Source organism: Pteropus medius, unplaced genomic scaffold (genome assembly GCF_902729225.1).
Source record: "Pteropus medius unplaced genomic scaffold, Ma_sr-lr_union100, whole genome shotgun sequence".
Lineage (NCBI taxonomy): Eukaryota > Metazoa > Chordata > Mammalia > Chiroptera > Pteropodidae > Pteropus > Pteropus medius.
Window position 1 is genome coordinate 12,781,902 of NW_024349225.1, and position 20,295 is coordinate 12,802,196.

General features: G+C 38.9%; 1 protein-coding gene across 14 annotated transcripts in view; it reads right to left on the reverse strand.

Moving 5' to 3' along the window:
• The window catches only part of DNM3 (dynamin 3), a 374,186-nt gene that overhangs the window by 304,568 nt on the left and 49,323 nt on the right, over positions 1-20,295 (reverse strand). For all 14 annotated transcript variants that reach the window (XM_039881487.1, XM_039881489.1, XM_039881478.1 and 11 more), the window contains exon 2: positions 18,182-18,255. In XM_039881487.1, the coding sequence (XP_039737421.1) occupies positions 18,182-18,255 (74 nt within the window). The remainder of the gene's footprint in view (positions 1-18,181; positions 18,256-20,295) is intronic.

Here is a 20,295-nt window from a genome sequence, read left to right on the forward strand (position 1 = left end):
ATCTAGATAGCAGAGGTCTTAGTTTCAAACTGGTTAAATAAGTTGCCTGAGGTCACACAGCTAGGATATGGTAGTCCATGATTTATTAAATCCAGACATTCCGATTCCCGGAGACAATCTGTCAACCATCCCACGCTGAATGCTTCTCACTACTTCAAGCCCTCCCCTCCTCGAAGATTCCAATTCTCAGCTTTTCACAACCTCTTCGTTCTCAACAGTTCCTTCTTTCCACCTGCCACTCCCCTACATGGGCATCTCAGAGTCCAGGGATCACACATGTTCCTCTCTCTGCCGTGACTCATGGTACGTGGGCTCTGGAACCCTTCCCCACAAAAATGTACAAATTTACATACGCACAGAATTTTCGGTATAATTTCAGGGTATTTGTAGATAAGTCTGTTCTACTCTCCTCCTCACAGGAATATGTGCTATGTAATAAATATAATAAAGTATCACGTACTTTAAGTACATAGTATGCTGCCTTCTGCGTAGCAAACACTCAAGAAATGGTTTGTCTCATTATGATTATAATCGGTACTGGTCAAAATATGCCTAACAAGTATCATTTCCACTAAAAACCTCCTCTGATCACTCCACTGACTGTGAGGAATGCTCTTCTCCCCTGTGAATGCAGTACTCGAGTGATTTTACAGGTAGAAAGAACCTTAAAGATTCTCTATCCAAACTAGCACATTTAAGAATATGCTCGTAACATGCATTACACATTCCACACATATAGTAACCACTAGTTTATATGTCTCGTCTCCAATGCTGTAATGAAAGTGCTTAGAGGTAGGGACTGTCTCTTCAACATCTTCGATTTAGCATTCCTTAAGGATTCAGGAATAATTAAAAGAATAAATGAGTCAATGAATGAGTAATTCCAAGACTCGCAAGGCTTTGACTATCTCTTCCACTATTTTAGAATTTCCAGTATTTTTTCCTCATTCACACAAATCAACACTACAGGGCAAAATCTTTTTTCTGAGCAGATCTCTGTAGGATCTTTTTATGAGCCATCTCCCCTCCTCTGGTCTAATCTGTTATAGACACTAGCTCAGGATAAGATGCTCGGGAGGATGTTATTGCTCTCCAGACTTCATTTTAGGAAGAAGTTTAATACCACAAAAACATTATATCTTCAGTCTCTTAAAACCTGTTCTGGCTTTTGTGATAAAGTTTTCAATTTCCTTGCTGATCAAGACTTCAATTACACATTGTGCTTCTGAGGAGACTGTTTTCGATTCTGTAATGTAATACATCCTTTCAACCTGGAGTTGTGTCTTCTGGCCATACAAAAATCTACTACTGATTAAGGAACTAGTATCATAGGCGACGCCAAGTGTTAAGCTATAATTCAAAGTCTTGAAGTACCTATCCATGTTGGAAATAGAAGGCAAACTTATGAAAATCAAGCAAAAGATTTACATAAAATTTCAAGATAGAAAAGACCATGAATAACTGAGAAATGAATGGCTTGCCTTGGTGCCTTGTGGATTTGGCAAAGAGAGGGGCCTTTTAGACTGAGATGGCCTATAAAGGATGTACAGAAAGAGTCTGCACTAGATGTGAGAGGATAAATTGGAGAAAAGTCAAGAAGAGAAAAGAGAACATTTAAAACTACAAACAAATGATAACGAAAGCACCGAAGTGACAAAGCTTGAAGGATTTATGGAGGAGCATAAGGGATGGAATGCTCCCCTTAGTGGGTAAACGCTAAATGAGGCGCTGCACAAAAAAAGCGTTTGGCAGTGTCCGCTCCATACTAAGAATATAAAAAATGGAGGCTACTGTTATGATTATTATGATTTCGTAAATGATCAACATGAAGGTAGTGTCTGAAGCCTGACACGCACTTCATTTGATTTTTAAAGCCTGTTGGGGAAAGAACTTTTGATAGAAAACAAAATTGAATTCCGATAACAGCGACTGGTTCTTCTCTATTAACATCCTCAGAGAAGAAATGAAAGAAAGAATGAATTGAGGGTCGCTGATAAACAATGACCGGTGAGAAGCTAGAAGAAATGATCGTTGTATACGCAACACCATATATATACAGTACTACACTGTGCGGTTTAAGAGTGATTTTCACTATAACCCATCTTGGCCTTAAAAGTTGGTTGTAGAATGCAATAAGATAGAGCCACATTACTTACAGAAATTCATACTCACCCCCAAAATAATGTACAGGGTAATTATACATCTTCCACCAAAATCTTTTCACTTAGCACATTTAAAATAGAATTTGAATCTAAAAACTTATTTTCTACCTATCTTCTTAGGATATATCTATTGCATAAGTCAGAATATAAATTATCACATATTAACTCCTGTTAATACCCCCACTATACCAGGAAATAGGTATTTTATCCCAGCCAAACTTCTCAGTTTTCTAAGTAAAATGAGGATAATAATAATATCCCATAAAAGGTATCAAAGTCAAGATTCACCAGCATAGTTACCCTTGAAAATTTTTAATGTATAGAAGTTCGCTTCTATTATTCTTTAATAATTCTGAGTTACTGGGTTCCCTTAAAAGTTATTTAAAGATATAACAACTTTTTTGTGCTTCAAAGTAGTCCATCTATACAGTGAAAATAGGAGTAGGATGCAGAGGAAAGAAACTACATGAGCCAAATGAGAAAAAGGGCTAATTTTTCTCTGTTACAGCACAAATCTGTGGCTTTGCCCAAGTGCGAGCTCCAAAGCCACATGGACTTGTATAGAAACTTACTTTCTAAAAATTTCTTGACTCTATTCTAAATGCTTCCACCAACACCAAGCAAAGGAAGCCACCGTCGCCTCGCGTGGGCAGCCCAGCCAGAGTCCCAGGCTGAATCTGGCCCGGTTTAATCTACCCTCCCATTGTCAAAACAGCTATCCACTCGGCAGGTAAGGCTGACTATGCTGGCCCCTTGCTCCACACCGTTGAGAGTTCTCCACTGTCCACGGCGCCTCACGTACCCCAGTCTCTCACTCACGTGAACACTGTATATGCCGGCAACCTTGCTGTGTGTCTCACCTCCAAGCTTCTGCTCCAATTCACTTCCAGAAATATCCCACTTTTTTTCTGGATTTTCCCACACGCAGACACCTCCGCAAACATTCATACAAATGCATGGAAAATTTCGGACACACACATGCCCACCTGGCTCACTACGATTCAGCTTAAGCATCTCTTCAATAGAAAGTCTTCCTCTGATGCTACCCATGCCCCTCACCTGTTAGGTCAGGTATCACTCCTCTACAGTCTCATAGCAGATATGATTATGGTTATGGTTATGGTTATGGTTATGGTTATGGTTATGGTTATGGTTATGGTTATGGCTAGGGCTAGGGCTAGGGTTAGGATTAGGGTTCTGGTTATGATAGTAGCTTTATCACTTTATTGGCCACACTGTGCTATTTAAGTCTCTGACTCCCCTTCTGGTCTGTAGGTTCCCATAGGTATGAGACTATCTCATATTTGTATTTGATTCTTCTACATCTGCCATAGAGCTTGAAACATACAATGCACTCAGCACATATAGGGGGGAAAGTGAGTTCTGTTATAATTGTTCTGTGTAACTATCAAAGTTAGGATCTTATTTTAAACAATTATATTCTTTGTGAAATGATCAAATTTATGTTTTATAAATGGAAATTTGTGAAATTTTCTAAAGCACAGCTATGCGTAGCTTCCATGCCATTGAGTAGTTCACTAGCCAATGCAGTCATACAGGCAATACTTGTACGGTAACTTCTCCCTGGCTAAGAGAAAACACTTATCCAGCAACTCACTGATTTCTAAGAGAGTAAGAGCTAAGAGCCCACCCAGCTGAAAGTACAAGGCTGGAAGTTGCTATTACGCAGTAATGCTAGCTATATATACTTCAATATTTTTATTTTAACATGCCAAACCAGGTATTTTAAAGACATATATTAATTTAAGCTGTTCTAATGGAACTTCTTTACCTTCAAATTGCAGTGACATTTTATTAGTAAGCCAAATATTCCTAATTAAAACAGAACTGTGCATCATCAAATCACTATAATTGATGAATTCTCTGCTGAGAACATATTTTTAGCGATCTCAGGAAAAAATGCATAACAAAGTGTTGCTTCAGTTTCCTCAATTATACTTATCCTACCTGAAATGCCACAGTAAGAAAATTTGTTTTCATTACAAGTCATCCATCTTCTGGTGGTGTTTTTCATTGGTATGATTTAGAATTTTCTGGATTCATCACCAAGGGCTAAACTACCCCATGTAGGAATGAGAAAGCAAGCCAACTGAAATGGAAAGTGATCAGATATAAAACGTCACATCCCCTGGAGGGAACCGCATTTCGACCGTGAGGACAGTTAAGCAGCGAAGTGACTTAAGAGCGCTGGGGTTGAGAGTCACTTTGCTATCTTAAGAGGATTTCATTTTCCATTTTGTCACCAAGGAATAATCCTAGGCACCCAGAAAATCAAAGAAGGGTAAGAAATGCGTGAGGGGGAACAAGGTCATTTTGCTACTTCGGAAGGTCTCAGACCCTGTTCTGAAAAGCGTTGTCTGCCCCCTCCCCACCCGCTCCGTGAGCTCATTAGGACTCCAGGGGAGGAACCGTAAACAGGCTGTAAAAGAGAATCAGGACCCAAAGTGATCTCACAGGCTGGAGTCACCAGTGCACTTTGACAGGAGACATTTACTATCGTAATAAATGGAAAGCCTTGCTCTTAAACCAATAGAACAAGTAGAGGATCCAAGCAAAGCGCAGAAAAGAAAAAAGATCCGGCACTTTCACTGGACTGCAAGCTCCATATAAACCAATAATAAACGATCCCAGCACCCAAACTAATGTGACCTAAGGCTGCATTCACTGCAGCTTCATGTCCAGAACAGGACGGGTGACGGTCCCTCTGAGTTATGTGCCAGGCAGAGCCCACAAGTACTGCATGCACTTGGGGATGTTATGTTTAAATAGTTTTCCTGACAAACTGGAATATACGAAAAAGAATAATGTCCGCAATAGTGAGGAAGCTCAACCCCTCACCCCATATTTCCCTAAAGAAAATTTAAAAACCTTAACAGGGCTTCGATGTTTTTTATTCTGAAGATATTTCTTTCAAAGCTACACCTTCTGGGCAGCATTCCCAGCTATTAGCATTTTTATAGTTGAATATAAGACACCAAGAAAGCAGAAAGGTATTGTAAATAAAAATAAAGACTTGAGCATAGGGTACACTGAGAGCTTCTCTAAGTTTTCATCTGTTTAAATCTTAGCTGATACCGTTGGAAGTGCAAGATAATTTGCCTAAACTTCTAAACCCATAAATAATGGTCATAATGGAAGGTGTAAACATAGCATTTAATTACGAAGGGAAAAATGACAGCTAAATTTGTGATCTGCAGATAATAGCAGATATTACATTCGGCTAGCACACAACGTTTGCAAGGAATACATCTTCAGGAGCTAGATATGTGTGGGAGCATAAATACGTTTGTCCTCTAGATACGCACGTCTAATACAAACTAAATAAGACACCTTCTCTCACAGGGTGATTTTTATTTAGTTAGAATTTGAATATTTTAAAGCTCTGAATTCCTTCTCTCCAAAAAAAAATAAAAAAGGACTATTATGTAAATGTCTACGATCATCAGCCATTTCTTAACAAAAGCCATAATAATAACTACCTTTCGGAATGAGAGAATAAAACAAAGTAAAAAGGAGAGTGTTTTATTCGTATGTTGGCAGTAAAATCAGTGCTATTAATGATGAGAAACAGAAATTATAGTTCCCTAAGAGAAAAGAATCATGATTTGAAAACGTAGAGATGTATTACTCTTCCGGTTGTAGACGGTCTTTTGCTTTCTAAGGCGGCAAAGAAGCACCTAAGTAGTTATTTGATGATTCCCATTACAAAATAACGCTCTTCAAAAGAGCCAAGGAATTTACCAGTCTATCCACTTAATTCCCGTGTACGAAACTTCATGTCATTAAATTTTCATGGAAAACTAACTTCCACTGTATTTTCACCCACTAACGTTTATACCAGGTAAGATCACTCAAGCCCTCAAACTCAGCATCTAGTGGGGATGAAGAGGGACCCACTCGCTCATTCATTCAAGAAGCATTTAAAGGAATAGCCACCATCTTACAGGAGCTACACTTCCATGCTTGGCAAACAAATATAATGGCCTCTGTCCTCCAGAAGCTCCCTAATGACTAGATAAGACAGTCAGGTAAACACCAAGTTATGGAACGATGTGACGAGTGTTTTTAGAGAAGTCTCTGTGAAGTGCTATGGGACATAAGGAAAGGCAAAGATGATTGAGGGAGTAATTTATTGGAGAAGGCTTGCAGAAGGGCTGCCATCTGAGCCGAAGCTCTTTTCACAAGAGAACAGAAGTGCATCAGGAAGAGAGGATGGATGACGGAGGAGCTCCTCACCAAAAAAACAATAACGAAAAACAGCCTGCGAAGTGCTATTCTCGCTGTTGCTAAAACGGAAGGTTGACTGAATAACACGAAAGAAAAACGAGACTGGAAAGGTGGGACCAAACTCTGAGGGCCTCGGGAGGAAACGCTAATACCCAGGAACCAAGCAGTCCTGAGCAGTCTGGTAAAACAAGCGCCTGCTGCCCACGTCAGCGCCGCTAGCCCTCGAGCGTGCCTTGCTCTACGATTTCTAGATAGGATCCTCCAATGTTTTCCTAACACACGATATTGCCCTGCTCAGGAATCTAAAACGGCTTTCTGTCTTTAAAGACAAATTTCCAGATTCCTCTACCAGGATTTCAGTGTCCTCTCTCACCTGGCCTCAGCCTGTTCCAGGCCAGGCTGGACACCCGTGTGGAAGGAGAGGTCATTGGCTGCCTCCTCTAGACCCCACCTCCGAACCTGACCTGATGGTCTGTCCGCCCACAGATCCCCCAGCCCTCTATTTATGCGAGGCCCGCGCGAGACCGCGGCCTCCGCTGTGCCTTGTCTGATGCTCACACCCACCTGCTCTCTCCGTCCCCTGTACTCCTCTTGCACTGAGCGCTGCGACAGCAACACAGCTGATCACGAACTGTCACTCCTGCCCGTGTCTCCCCAGGACAGAAGCCATGGCTTTTATTTTAACCGAACACCCACGAGGCCTTGTGAGTCCTGAGCAAACTGTACAATAAGGATGCCCTGATGTATCAAATAAACAAGGAGCTCTGGTTGGCGTGGGAGCAGAACACATTTTAAAATCTTTTTGTAAAGTATGAACATCTTGATTCTTAGATACTAACTCTTAGAGGACATCGAATTTGTAATTATTTTAATGTCATTTTCTCGTTCCACATCAACGTGTGGTACATGTGGCAGGTGGAAAAGGAGAGACCCTTTCTTCATGAAGAATGCACAGGATCAATGAAGGAGACGCTACGTTGAGAAAATCCTGCGTAGAGGTCACAGTGTCAGCCTACAGTATTATGCTTAGGACGTCATATATAAGCCAAAGACCAAATATTCTGTGTATTGGCCAAGGTCACACAATAAATCGGCAATACCATTTACTTACACTGAGTTTTGCTGCCTAAGCAGAAAAATTGCCTTTTTGGAAATCTGCATATTCAGAAATACATTTCTTCACAAACAAATCAGACCTTTGGAAAACATAAGCACACTTCAGGAACAGAAAGACAAGTAGATGGCAAATGAGGCATTTAGAATGCAAGCACTGCATGTAAAATATTTCAAAGTCCGATTTCTATTTTAATGCTTTACCAGTTGATAACCAAGGAGGCACCAAGTCCTACACTCACCAAAAGAGGTAGAGAAATGAGATTTGCAACATTTTCCTGCCTTGAGATCAAAACGTGAGTTCTTTCAGAGGAGTCATCATGTTTTAAGTAAAAGAACAGGACAGAATCACCAGGATCATTAAAACCAATAAAGCAAATATGAGTCTAGTAGAGTTTACAATATCTTAAAGATTTAACCTTGGGAAAGTGTGTGTGTGACTAGTCACTCCAAGTTTACTATCTAACATCTTTGGGAACCAGCACAGAAATCAAAGCGTGAGCAGAATGGCATGGCATGCCCTCCTCCCCCTGACCCCCAAAAGACAAGCAGCAGGTTCTGCGTAGGACTAGGCCACAAATTCAGAGCAATTAGGTAAATGGACATACAATATTTTTGACAGCCTTACTGAGCTATAATTGACATACTGTTATATTAGTCGAGGTTCTCCAGAGGAACAGAACCAGTAGGATGTAGGTAAACAGATTTTTATAAAGCAATTTACTATGAGTGATTGACTCACATGATTATGTAGGCCGCGAAGTCCCTTCTGCGAGCTTTTTCCAAAGTGGTCATAGCATTTTACATCAGACACCGAGAGTGTGTGGGAGTTCCAGGTCCTCCACGCTCTAGTCGACACTTTGTATGGTTCGTCTTTCTAATTCTAGACATTCTGATAGGTGTATAGTGATATCGTCCTCTGGTTTTTATTTGCATTTCCCTAGTGACTAATGAAGTTGAGCATCTTTTCATGGGCATCTCTGCCACCCCTCCTTATACCTGTCCTGGCAGGCTCCACTCTGCACATGCGACCCCTGGCAACTACGGATTCCTGTCCCACATCTAGCACGTCAATTCACACACTTAGCTAAAACTAGACTAAGTATCAGTAGGAAATATTTTACATGCAATGCTTTGCATTCTAAAAGCTTCATCTGTCATCTACTCGCCTTTCTGTTCTGAAATGTGCTTATGTTTTCCAACATTTTAGCTAAAAGTAGAGTAGTATTAGTATGTGCTTCTATTCTTGTACAATTAGCAATATCTTAGAATATTTAAAACATATTTACAATTTCCCATATTAATAATCTTTTATGAATGGGGCAGCTATTTATTTCATAAAATCAGCAAATTGTTAAGATTTCCCTACAATTAAAAAAAAATAAAATGACTTAGGATTTTTAGTAACTTTACTGCTTTTCTCTTCTGAAAAAAATCATAACAGGTAGGAATATTCTCTCTAATATAAAAATCAGATAAAATCTAAGCGAGGTTGCTACATTTTCACTTCCTAGCCAATATACCTAAACAAATTACATAATTGAGGAAGTCACATAATACTGCAGATTTTCAGAACTCTTGAAAGCCTGAATACTAGGAAGTAAAATAGTTTTCATGATTTAGTTGTAATTTACAAAATCTTGACCTTAGTACTTCCTCTATCTAGATTCTGCTTTAAGCCCCAGAGTCAGTTAGCGTTTTGGTCAGCATGCCATTTAGGAACCTGGCGCCTCCAGGAAGCCCGTCTGCTTGAGGAAGTCTGTGGACAGGGCTTCCAGCAGAACCAGGAGCACACGGGCGCTGTTTCCCTTGGCAGCACTTCTGTCGATTGCCCATGTTATCAGTGAAGAGCTGCCTTCCTTTTTCCTCTCTCGAACTGATCAGATCAATGAGAAGCCCATTCAAATGTGAACTTATATATGTAATGTGGACATTTTCACCTTGGCATTGGTCATTTGACAGTCTATCATTTTACCCTTCCATGCCCAGAACCCTAAAAAATGAAAATGATGGTCTATCTTAGGCACTCGAATCAAGAAATATCAGAGTTCTTAGCCCAGCTCATTCTTAAAACATCTCAGTATTAACTTCTCCTAGTTTCCTTATCCATTATAAATTAGCACCTTGATTAAAAATTTAGTGAGACTGCTTCAATTGTCAAGTCTGAAGCAGTTTACTGATAAAAAATTGTTTGTATAATGCATTAACACTTTTCCAAGTGTTTTCAAATACGTTATTTTACTTTCTAAAATGTTGCATTTGTTTCATCAGCTGTCAAACAGATTGACATGTTGTCTGTTCACTACATTACAGTGTTTTAAAGATTAGAAATAATTTATAAAGCATTCTGAACTTACTGAAGATGGAATTACCTTCAGGCGCTAACCTGAAGGGGTAGAAGCATACCTGCAGCCACTCAGGTGGCTTAAAAAATGCCTACAGATTAAAAACAAACAAACAAATAAACAAAGACCTTCCCCCTCCCACAAGAAAACTCCACCAGTAGAGATTGCCTATAATGTAAGGTTTCCCGTTTTTTTTTCTGTTAAAATGGAAAGACCTTTGGGATATTAACACTTTAAACTGTATCAGTTCCTTGTATCTGAGTGTAAATGAACTTATCAGATGCCCCCAGAAAGGCTTTGGAGGTGCTAAGAGGACACAGAAATTTGGGTACCCAGGAGAGATGACATAACATAAGGAGTAAAAATGAATATAGATAGATCCAGCCTTTTGGGACCAGAAAAACAAATTTAATTTGCTTAACTACTTAATTACTTAAGCTCAGCTACATCTTGAAATTCTACACGAACACTGAAGAGAGCTATTGTTATTAACATACCTAAAATTATCATTGATAAGCTTTTGAAAATAAAGTCAAACAAAAGAGATCCAGTCTTTGCTGTGAAATACTGATTTTTCTCAGCCTGTAATGAGAACATTAAAACCATTTAAATTGCGAGCAATACTTTTTAAAAACTATTTAAAAGTGAGAAGCCTTAATGGATAAATAATGTATATCCCTTTTCCCAACATACATATACACAAAACCAGCTCTAAGAGATTAAACTGATGATAGTATAGCGCGCGCGCACACACACACACACACACACACACAATTATCATTACAATTCTTTTGAAGCCGAGGGTAAAGCTAGAGGCATAAAGAGAAGAAATGAAGCCTGAGTCCAAACGCAGCCCCCTTTCCCAGAAACCACTCAGACCCCACCTGTCCACCACCGCTGCCATCAGAGTAACAGGTATCCGCTCCTCACCCCGCTTATCTCACTTCTGACAGGTGTCACTGCGTGGTGTCTTTGTAACCTAAGGAAATAGCTTTCACATGAGAAAATGTGCTCAATAAACTGTTGAACAAGTATTCTTTATGCGTTTACTTTTATGAATACCCAAACTGAACAATCTCGATAGCAGAGATACAAAACAAAAGATTTATTTAAGAGCTAGCAACAATTTAGACGACAACCTGCATTACATTTAAGAATATTTATGTTTACTCTGAATCATCCACTGAAACTTGGTCGAGGAAAAGCCTGCACTGAGTTTAATATGGACATTGGTAGACACAAACATGGCAACATGAAACATTAAAATGATATAACAACGAGAGTTAGACACATCACATATATGCCAAGGAAAAAAAGGGTTCTGATGAGGAATGAGAGGGACGGGGCAAATGGATGTTTAAACTGGAAATCACAGTCCACATGCCTGAGATATGAGACGCACACACAGAGACTCTCAAATTGCTTTTGACATGCCTTCCAGAGAGATGTGTGCTCCGTAAATCCCATTACTTTGTAAAGTATTGCATGACCCCAAATTCCTAGATAAAGGAGAGATAAAAACTGGAGAGAGGCAATTCCATCCAGATGTGTTACTTATTCAGAGGTTTTAAAAAGTTAGGTCTCTTTATGTTTGCCAAAATGAGAGTGACAACTGAAGAAACAGGGAATGCAGGTACAAACTAGCAAGTTCTCTGTTGTGTGGCATACTGCAGGCATTCAAATTCTGCTGAATAAATGAACCGATACGACAGCATGAAGACAAAAATTTACCAAACGCACTTTGGGAAAATAATGAGAAGAAATTTCACCAGGCCTGCAGGAGACTGTTAATATTAAACTAACACAATCACTTGAAAAGTACTTAATATGAGTTTCGCTCTCTTTGTAAAACAACACCTTCAGTTAGTACAAAACCATCTTGTCAACAGCAGAACAGCTCCACTATGGTCCGCCGGTATGCTGTCCAGACAACAGAACAACCAATTTCCTACCCCTGTAGGCCATGGCCTTAAACAGAGAAGGTAACCGGTTCATCCCTCTCCACCTGCCAGTCAGGTGAATACTGAAGTCAGTGTTTTCAAGAGAGAAGAATGCAGGCTGTGGCAGTAGTCAAGATAAAGCATAGCCCGCCGAGGAAGAAAGGGCAGAGAAAATGCATTCCAGACTCCTCCACTCATCCCACAAAAGCAAATACAGGGGACACCTGTGATCTGCAACAGGAGAAACAATAAGGGTGGAAGGGGTGGGTGAGTAGTGTTAGTCGACTATAGCCATGGGCTTGATGGAAAACAAGTCTATTCATTTTCTTACAATAAATTCACACCTCCTCCTCTCAGAGCTACATAGATATTTATAACTCTAAAGCTTATCCTTTAGTCCTCTTCAATATCGATTATTTCAAGACAATCTTTTTTTTTTTTTTTTAATGGGAGTGGGGAGAAAGTGAAGTCCAAAGTTAAGGAACTGGATATCTCCTTTTCTTCCAACCTCTTTAAGCAGACATTAGATGGACCATACAGGTCGACAGTCAGTAATTTTTGGTCTTGGAACTTGAGGCAGATACAAGCCTCAATACCTTCTCCTAAAATAGAATAGAGACAAACAGACCTGAAAAAAAAAAAATTAATACCAACTCAAGTCATCTTACCCTCTCAATTAGTAGTGGTAATTCTATTGAAATATATTATTTCATTCTATTTGAGGAGAAATACCTTTATTTTAGTCATTTCTTCCTAAATGGAAATGTATGTGGTGTTCAAGGGCAGTCACCTAATTGTGAAGAAATAAAATTTGGGTCAGTTTTGCTTAGAATGGCTCTTTAACATTTCTCAAAATTTTGAGTTGAGTAAAAATTGCTCTGGACTTCGTTTTAGAAGGTATATAACTGAGTGAATAGACATTCTAAGTCTGTTAATACATGTGTAGTCAATCTTCAAGCTAAGAAAAAAGGGTAACAAAAGAAAAGTGGTAAAAAAAAGTTTCAGAAAGTTGTCAGAAAAAAAGAAGGAAGGAACGAAGGAAGGAAAGAGGAACAGAGGGAGGGAGAAAGAGGGAGAGATAGAGCCATCCCGAAAACCAAGCATAAAATAGAGCTAAGCCGTATTTCTTGAGCTATGCAAATATTAAAAACAATGACCTGGAAAATACAGTTAAACCAGATTTAAAGTAGGTCTGGACAAAAAGTCCCAGATAGTAGAAATTATCTTTTTCCCCTCAAAAACAAGATTTATAAGAATCCTGAAAGAAAACCATTTTACCTCTCAATGAAATCCGTTATAAATGTGGGAATATTTGGACAGAGTCTTACCTTAATACATGTGGATGGCCTCTACGTCTCTATCCATTTAACAAGAATGCTGTCCCACCCAGGACCTTTGCAAGTTCATTTATTTACTAAATGTCCAATATTCAAGGAATAATAACCCAAGCATTCTCCAGAAAAATGAATCCCTTGATCCCTCCTATGCCCATGATCCTCAAACTCCCTGGAAAAACCAACAACCCACTGTCCACATCCTCCCCAAATAGACCCTAACAGATTTTTAATAGTTATGTTTTCCAGAACTAAAACTATGTTCTTGATAACTATGCGACGTTCCATGGAGTCAATGGGAATTCCCGGAATTTATGGGAAATCAAGGAGGAGGGACCCAGCGGATAGGCACTTGCGGTTAGAGATTTCAGCCAGGTGGGTTTTCCTCTGAGCGTCTGCCTGGGAGATAAGCCAGTTATGTAACGAAAAACCAGGTATCATCAGAATCTCAGCTCCTGAGAGGCTACGAAGATCCTAGGACATACATCTATCAAATCATTACACTACACACCTTAAACTTACACAACGTTATATGTTAATTATATCTAAATAAAGCAGAAAAAAATGAAAAAAAGATCCTTAGGCACTTGAAACACCAGGCCCGAATGTGCTGGTGCCCAAGCCAGATGCCTGGCGGCAGCAGAAGACACCTCGGCCCGGAGTGATGCCCGCTGCAGTTAAAGCCCAGTGCCCAGACTGCACGATGACCAAAGAGTTAGACGATTTTTTTAAATGGTAGGTAATTTCTCAACAAAAGGCGCCTATTAAAAAGAAGGGAAGGAATCTAGAAAAAGAAAACAGTGGAAGAATTAGATGAAACTTAAGAAGGCTGCTCAGCGTGACTCAAAGACCAACAGCTTTAATGAACTTTTTACCTGGCAGTGGTGCTTTAAAAATGCTACTAGCTCCCTAAGCGCCACCCCAGATCTACTGAAGCAAACGTCTGGGGAATGATGCCTGGGAATCCCTGGGAATCTTATGCACACAAAAAGTTTCAGAATAACTGTATTCAAGGGACTTTAAACTATGAAACTGCACTTGATACGGTAACCTGCCCTTTACATGGAAAGCAACAGGGAACCAGAGCTGGAGCAGAACAAGGTCAAAGCTGTCCTTAAGAAAGAATGTTTTCTGAGTCACATCTGTTTTTACCATGAGGTCAACTTGTTATAATGAAAAGAAAATAAACATTTAGTCCTCTGCGAAAACAGACTATCTTATGCTAAAATATCAATTTTAATTAACTTCAAATATTTAAATGTAAAACAAAATGAGATCCGTCGTTTTAAAATATTTTCGATGTTGTGATTCAAAATAATTCTTGAATGTTCCCACTAATAGCTCTTAGTCTAATTTATGAAGCCTGGTAATTGCACATAAATCAGGATTTAAAGTCTAACTAATAAAAACTTCTTGAAAAGAGCTCACCCGTGAAAAGGGGACATTTTTCTCTAGAAACTCCCTGACTATCGCGGTAAGAAAGCAACGTCTTCAAACGCCCTTCGGCTCAGTTCCACCTAGACGCACAGTGTCATCTACATGCTGACATAAAGACAAACCATGTCGGCGAAGCGCCCCTCGCTCCAAACCCGAGGTTCACCACCCTTACGAGCCAGCCCGCTGCTTCTCAGAGCCGCTGCCTGAACTTTGTCTCCACCTCATCCTGCGGGTCGTCCGGTGCCTATAAAACAAGGTTTCTGACTTCTGTTACTGAGCATCTTTATTTGCAATGGTCATTTACAGCAACTCCAACCGAAGACCCAAAATACTGAATAGTAATAATTCACTAATAAATTACGAGTCATACGCAAGTGTTAAAATACAAACATATATGACATTGAGAAGTAGATGAGATTCAAATGTGGGAAATCTAATTCGATGAATTAATAATATAGTTGACACGTGTGAAAAGAGGAATCTCCCACGAAAGAATACTTCTGTAATTGAACAATTGCCTTTAATTACCCATTTTGTAATTTCTAATGTTGAATATCTTCATTTCTTACATTAATGTCATTGAAATAAAGGAGAGTGAGGCAACATAACAGCATTTTGAGAAATATCTTAACATAGTAATATTCTCCAGGAGACAGAACCTTTTGTCCTTAACCGTGACCTACAGCCTGTACTTAACAGTAACTTTTAACGCAAAAAGCGACTTGGATTGTGATGTCTTAAAAAACCAGCTCTCCTCCAGGGCGCATGTCAAATTCCCAACGGATCACTTCTTAAAGCAATGACACTTTCAACAGTACTCAGTAGTTCATCAAAAATATGACATGCAGGCACATTTGCTTCTCAGTCTGACATGCCGTTGAACCAGTAAACAGTGAGATCGGGTGCTGGGAAGGAAACCAGCGGCATGCTCACAAACGTTTAACAGCTGGTGTCCTCGGGGAAAAAAGTCCTGATTTGCAGCATTTGCCAATTTCCATACTGTAAATACACCCACCACGACCAACTTCAAGCTACCAGCACGATGTCACTGAATACAGAGACGGGAAGAGAGGTTCTGTGCGCATTTGGATCTTGGAAGCAGGCCCAAGCCAGTTTCGACATGGCACTGGGGTTAGTCCGCAGGCCCTGAAAACTGTCCCCTTGTCCTATGAAGACTCCTAGCGACTCCCTTGCTCTTGAAACTGTAGTCCTCACCCAACGCCTCGTCAGTGTCTGGTCCAGCTCTTGCCCTCCCAGGCCACGGCTACAGAAATCTCTGAGTCCAAAGGACTATGACCTTATCATTTAAATTTTTACCTTTCTCACCTTCCTCACGACACGGTGAGATTCCTTGAAATGCTCTTCTGTACTAAGCACTGAATGTCCTAAAAAAATATATCTAGAATAAGCCATAGGGCCTCTAATGAATTTTTTGGCTTGGTTTAGCAACTAATACAGCAGCAGGTGGAGACAAGCAGTAAAATAATATAAGTGGGCATTACATTGGAAAGTTGATGATAATTATGAGTTAACCAAATAATTTCCATATTTACTATTCACATATTTATGATCCCTTACATAAGTAAATGCCCTATAAAAATATAAAGCGTCTCTTGCAAATATAAAGCAAGCAGTTCAAGTCTCCTATTTTAAAAATACAATATTAACAGTATCAGAAAGATACCAATAACAGCCCTTTTATGAACTATGTGGCCTTGGGCAGACTGCTTCACCTTGCTGGGGCTCTTTTTCTAAAATGAGAATCATAATATCTATCTCAGGAGGTTATAAAGAAAGATTAAATGAAAATACCTTCAAAGCACACAGTGCTGACACATAATTAATGACCAAAACTGGCAGCTACTCACTATGATCATTACCTACGTAGTGACCGCCTGGGGCCCAGTCCATGCGGCATGAAAAGAGAGTTGAGGCGAGAAGTGTGATCCTCACTCGTGAATAAAAAGCGATGAAAGAACCACCAGGGTCTTAGAAGGGATGAGATTTGCAAGACTGTTGACAGCAAGGTATGAGGAAGAAGCACGTGATGTACCTTCTCAGAACAGCTCAACGTGCAAGAGAATCTTTCCCATGTCAACACTCACCAAAAATCCCCATGTCAATGGAGATTATCACTATCATGGTCGATAAGTCTCTTTTCTCAGCCATGTCAGTATTTGCATGATAAGTACTGGTTGAATAAATTAAGAAATGCAGATGAAATGACTATATAACTAAAAACCCAGAAGAATCAAATAAAAATATTTTAATCTGTCAAATGTAGTAGAGTAAGATGGTTAATTTAAAAAAACTAAAAGTACAAATTGCAGCTTTTACATAGATCAACAATGAGGAGTTAGAGAATATAATGAGAGAAAAAAAAAACTATTCAAATCACAAGAACTACAAAAAATAAATACAAATGCCCTAAATTGAAATGCATGGGTGCTACATAAAGACCACCAAGAATTTTACTGAGAAATATAGAGAAGATTTGAGAAAATGAAAAGATATAGCATGTTCCCTGGATTAGAAAAAAACAGTGAATATTCTGAAGATAAACAATATTCTCCAACGAATCCATAGGTTTAAAAAATTCTAGTAGGAATATTTTTGCCTTGGCAAAATTATTCTAAAATAAGTAATGGGGAGAGGACAATAGCCCTGACAGATAGATATTAAAGCAAATTATAAACCCACAAAAGTAAAACTGGTTTTGGCACAATAAAACCAAAGAGATATTCAGAAATAGATTGTTGTGGAAATATAATAGAATATTAAGGAGACCAGGACAATATTATTCCAGCATAATGAAAATAAATTTCAGATAAATAAAAAACAAAATTTTAAAAAAAGTATAAAAAGAAAATCATGCTAAATATTGACTTTTTGTTAAATGTAAATGTATAAAGAGTAATGCTTCTACACATGAAAAATGATATAACCAGAATATCAATCACCAGAAGGACAGAGACTTGGTCCTCGTCACTGCTATATCTCCAGAGCGTCGAACAGTGGCTAGTTCCAGCCAATTCACAAAAAAAGAAATATAAACATCAAATAAACATGAAAAACTTTCAACATCACCAGTTGCGAAGAAATAAGAATGAAAACAAAGCTCATTTGTCTATCACGTTATCACGGTGTTAAGGAGAGGGGCAAGCACAGCACATCAGATAGAGACACGGCTGTGGATATCAACAGAGATATAGATACGCATACGTATGCATACAGATATTAGACAGATGCCGAATTGTTACTTTAAAAAAATTCCCACCACACACACACACGTGCGGGAAGGAAGTGTACCAAAGTGGTATTAGTGGTTATGCAGTACTATAAAATTATATGAGTGAATTATGGTGATAAAATATTATTTTCTAGGCATTAAAAAGTAGTAGATGTTTAAAAATCTATATGCAAATGAAGCTTTCCCTTTAATATAAGCAAAAGAATTAAAAGAGCAATGAAGGAGGGAGCATTTGGAGAGAAATGTAGGTAGCTTCCCACGGCAAAGTCATCACAGAAACATTTCTGTAGCTAAAACCCAACACCCAGGCACAAGGAACGATCCCCGCGTGGCAAGCGTCCTCATTCATTACCTGCTTTGGAATTAACAAGCTGTAGCACAAGAGGCCGTCTCGTGACGATGCCTGACCCTCGAGGGAGAAAGTCCCTAAAAAAAAACACACACAAGAAATAATAGATTAAGGCATTAAAGAATTCTGATCACCTATAAATGTATAAGTCAAGTTCCACAATAATTCTCCTAATTCCCAATGTTTCAATGCATCCCGTGTCTAAAGAATGCTAGACCCATCTTATAAAAGAAGTATTTGCCAAAAGTAAAAGTAAATTAATTAATTAATCAATAATAAAGGGAGTGGGACACCTTATACTGAATATTGATACATGTGCACTATCATAATGACCTCGCTGGAATACGTCACTCATTTATACAGCTGGCATTAATAAAAGTTTGCATTACTGTATACTTTCAGTTAATTTTTATTTTCAGAGAATCAGCATTCAAGAAAACATTTGATGCAGAAATTAATCCTTAAACTCTTTTTGGTAATTAAAAAATTCAGTAATCTGTGCAGCTTCAAGATCAATATTAGTTCTATCGAATACCAGCCATCACTAAACGTACATTAGATTGTATCTTTTAAATAGCTTGAAATTTTTCTCCAATAAAAGGTCACACATAAAATATGGGATCCAGGAGAGATAAATATTGTACATGCACACATTAACAGCAAAATATTGCAAACTGAGTTTTGTTTGTTCTCACTCCTGATAAATGGGAGTTTTTAATAAATAAAGATGTTTAAATGGCATGTTAATATACACTAGACCAATAAAACCGCAGCAAAGAAAGTCCGATATAATTACATCTGCAGTGCCACATAAATCATACTGATTCTGCAGTGTCGAACGAGAATTCATAAACATGCCAATAAGACAGTTTTTAAACACATTTAGAATGCCTCAGACTTTTAGAAGAATCATCATTTTTTTTAAATCACACTATTCCATTCAAAAGAAATCTCTGCCCAATGGCAATTTTTCTCAAGAAATAGTTCCAGGGCCACCAGAAGGGGTTACTGCCACCGATGCCTACCACCCATCCCGAACCGACAGATTCAGAACGCCTGGGGTAGATGGGTGGCGTCTGTGCTCTTGTACGAGTCTCAGAAATCGGGATGCTCACGTCAGTGCGAGAACCACTGGCCTCAGGTTGGGATGTGCTACTCAACAATTTAGTAGATGATATTAGCACGGGACATCTAGGAGTTTTGTAGGAAATTGGCAGCACAGAGCTTCAACGCAGTTGGGATTTCGACGAACGACCACTTAACGAAATAGGTAAAGACCAGCGAGGACGCTGCAAAACCTAAGACTTTAGCTCAATGATACTCTGGAATGGAGAGTCACAGGGATAAAATTAAGCAAAATTTCCCCTACTACAACTCATGTGTTTTGCAAGTGCTAGTGTAAATTCCGACAGAGGAAATTATACTGCACAGCCTCTTAATTGAGTTAATGACTTCGCTCCTTAACTGCAAGGGCTAAGTTCATTTAGAATGGCACCGTGTGTGACTAACGTAAAGGATGGCGAAGCTACAGACATATTTGCTCTAAAGAATGCCACCTGAAGTAAACATTTATTCATCAAAAAAAAATTCACTGAGAAACTAAGAAGGGCTAAGGAGATGCTATGGGCATTGCATTAGGTGGACACCAGGAGCTCAAAATCTAACGGAAAGATAAAGACATAGAAAATCACTAAAGGAGGGTACAGGTTTCAGGAGAGAGAGAGACTGCTACTCTCCTTTGGAAAATATCTGAATACATATAATTACTCTTTTAATGTTCTCCAAAAACTATGTTAGAATATTTCCTAGTTTGGAGGGTTTCAATAATCATTTAAAATTTAATCAAAATGAGCAGAGCATCTACTCTGTGCATAGAATCAAAAAGGAAGAAGTTAATTTGAGAATCAAATGGATAAAGAGAAAATAAAACTCCAGAATGAAGAGCTGGGGGCATCTGTTTGAGCTATTAAGCCCATAAGTGCAGTTTGAAGATGTGTAGATACCAAAGAAATATATATACAGGCCTTAAATTTCTGAATGATGTCATTTGGCAAATCAATAAAATACTTTCTTTAAAAAAGAGGTAGAGCCTAGGAAGACCAGGTGCTATAGGAATC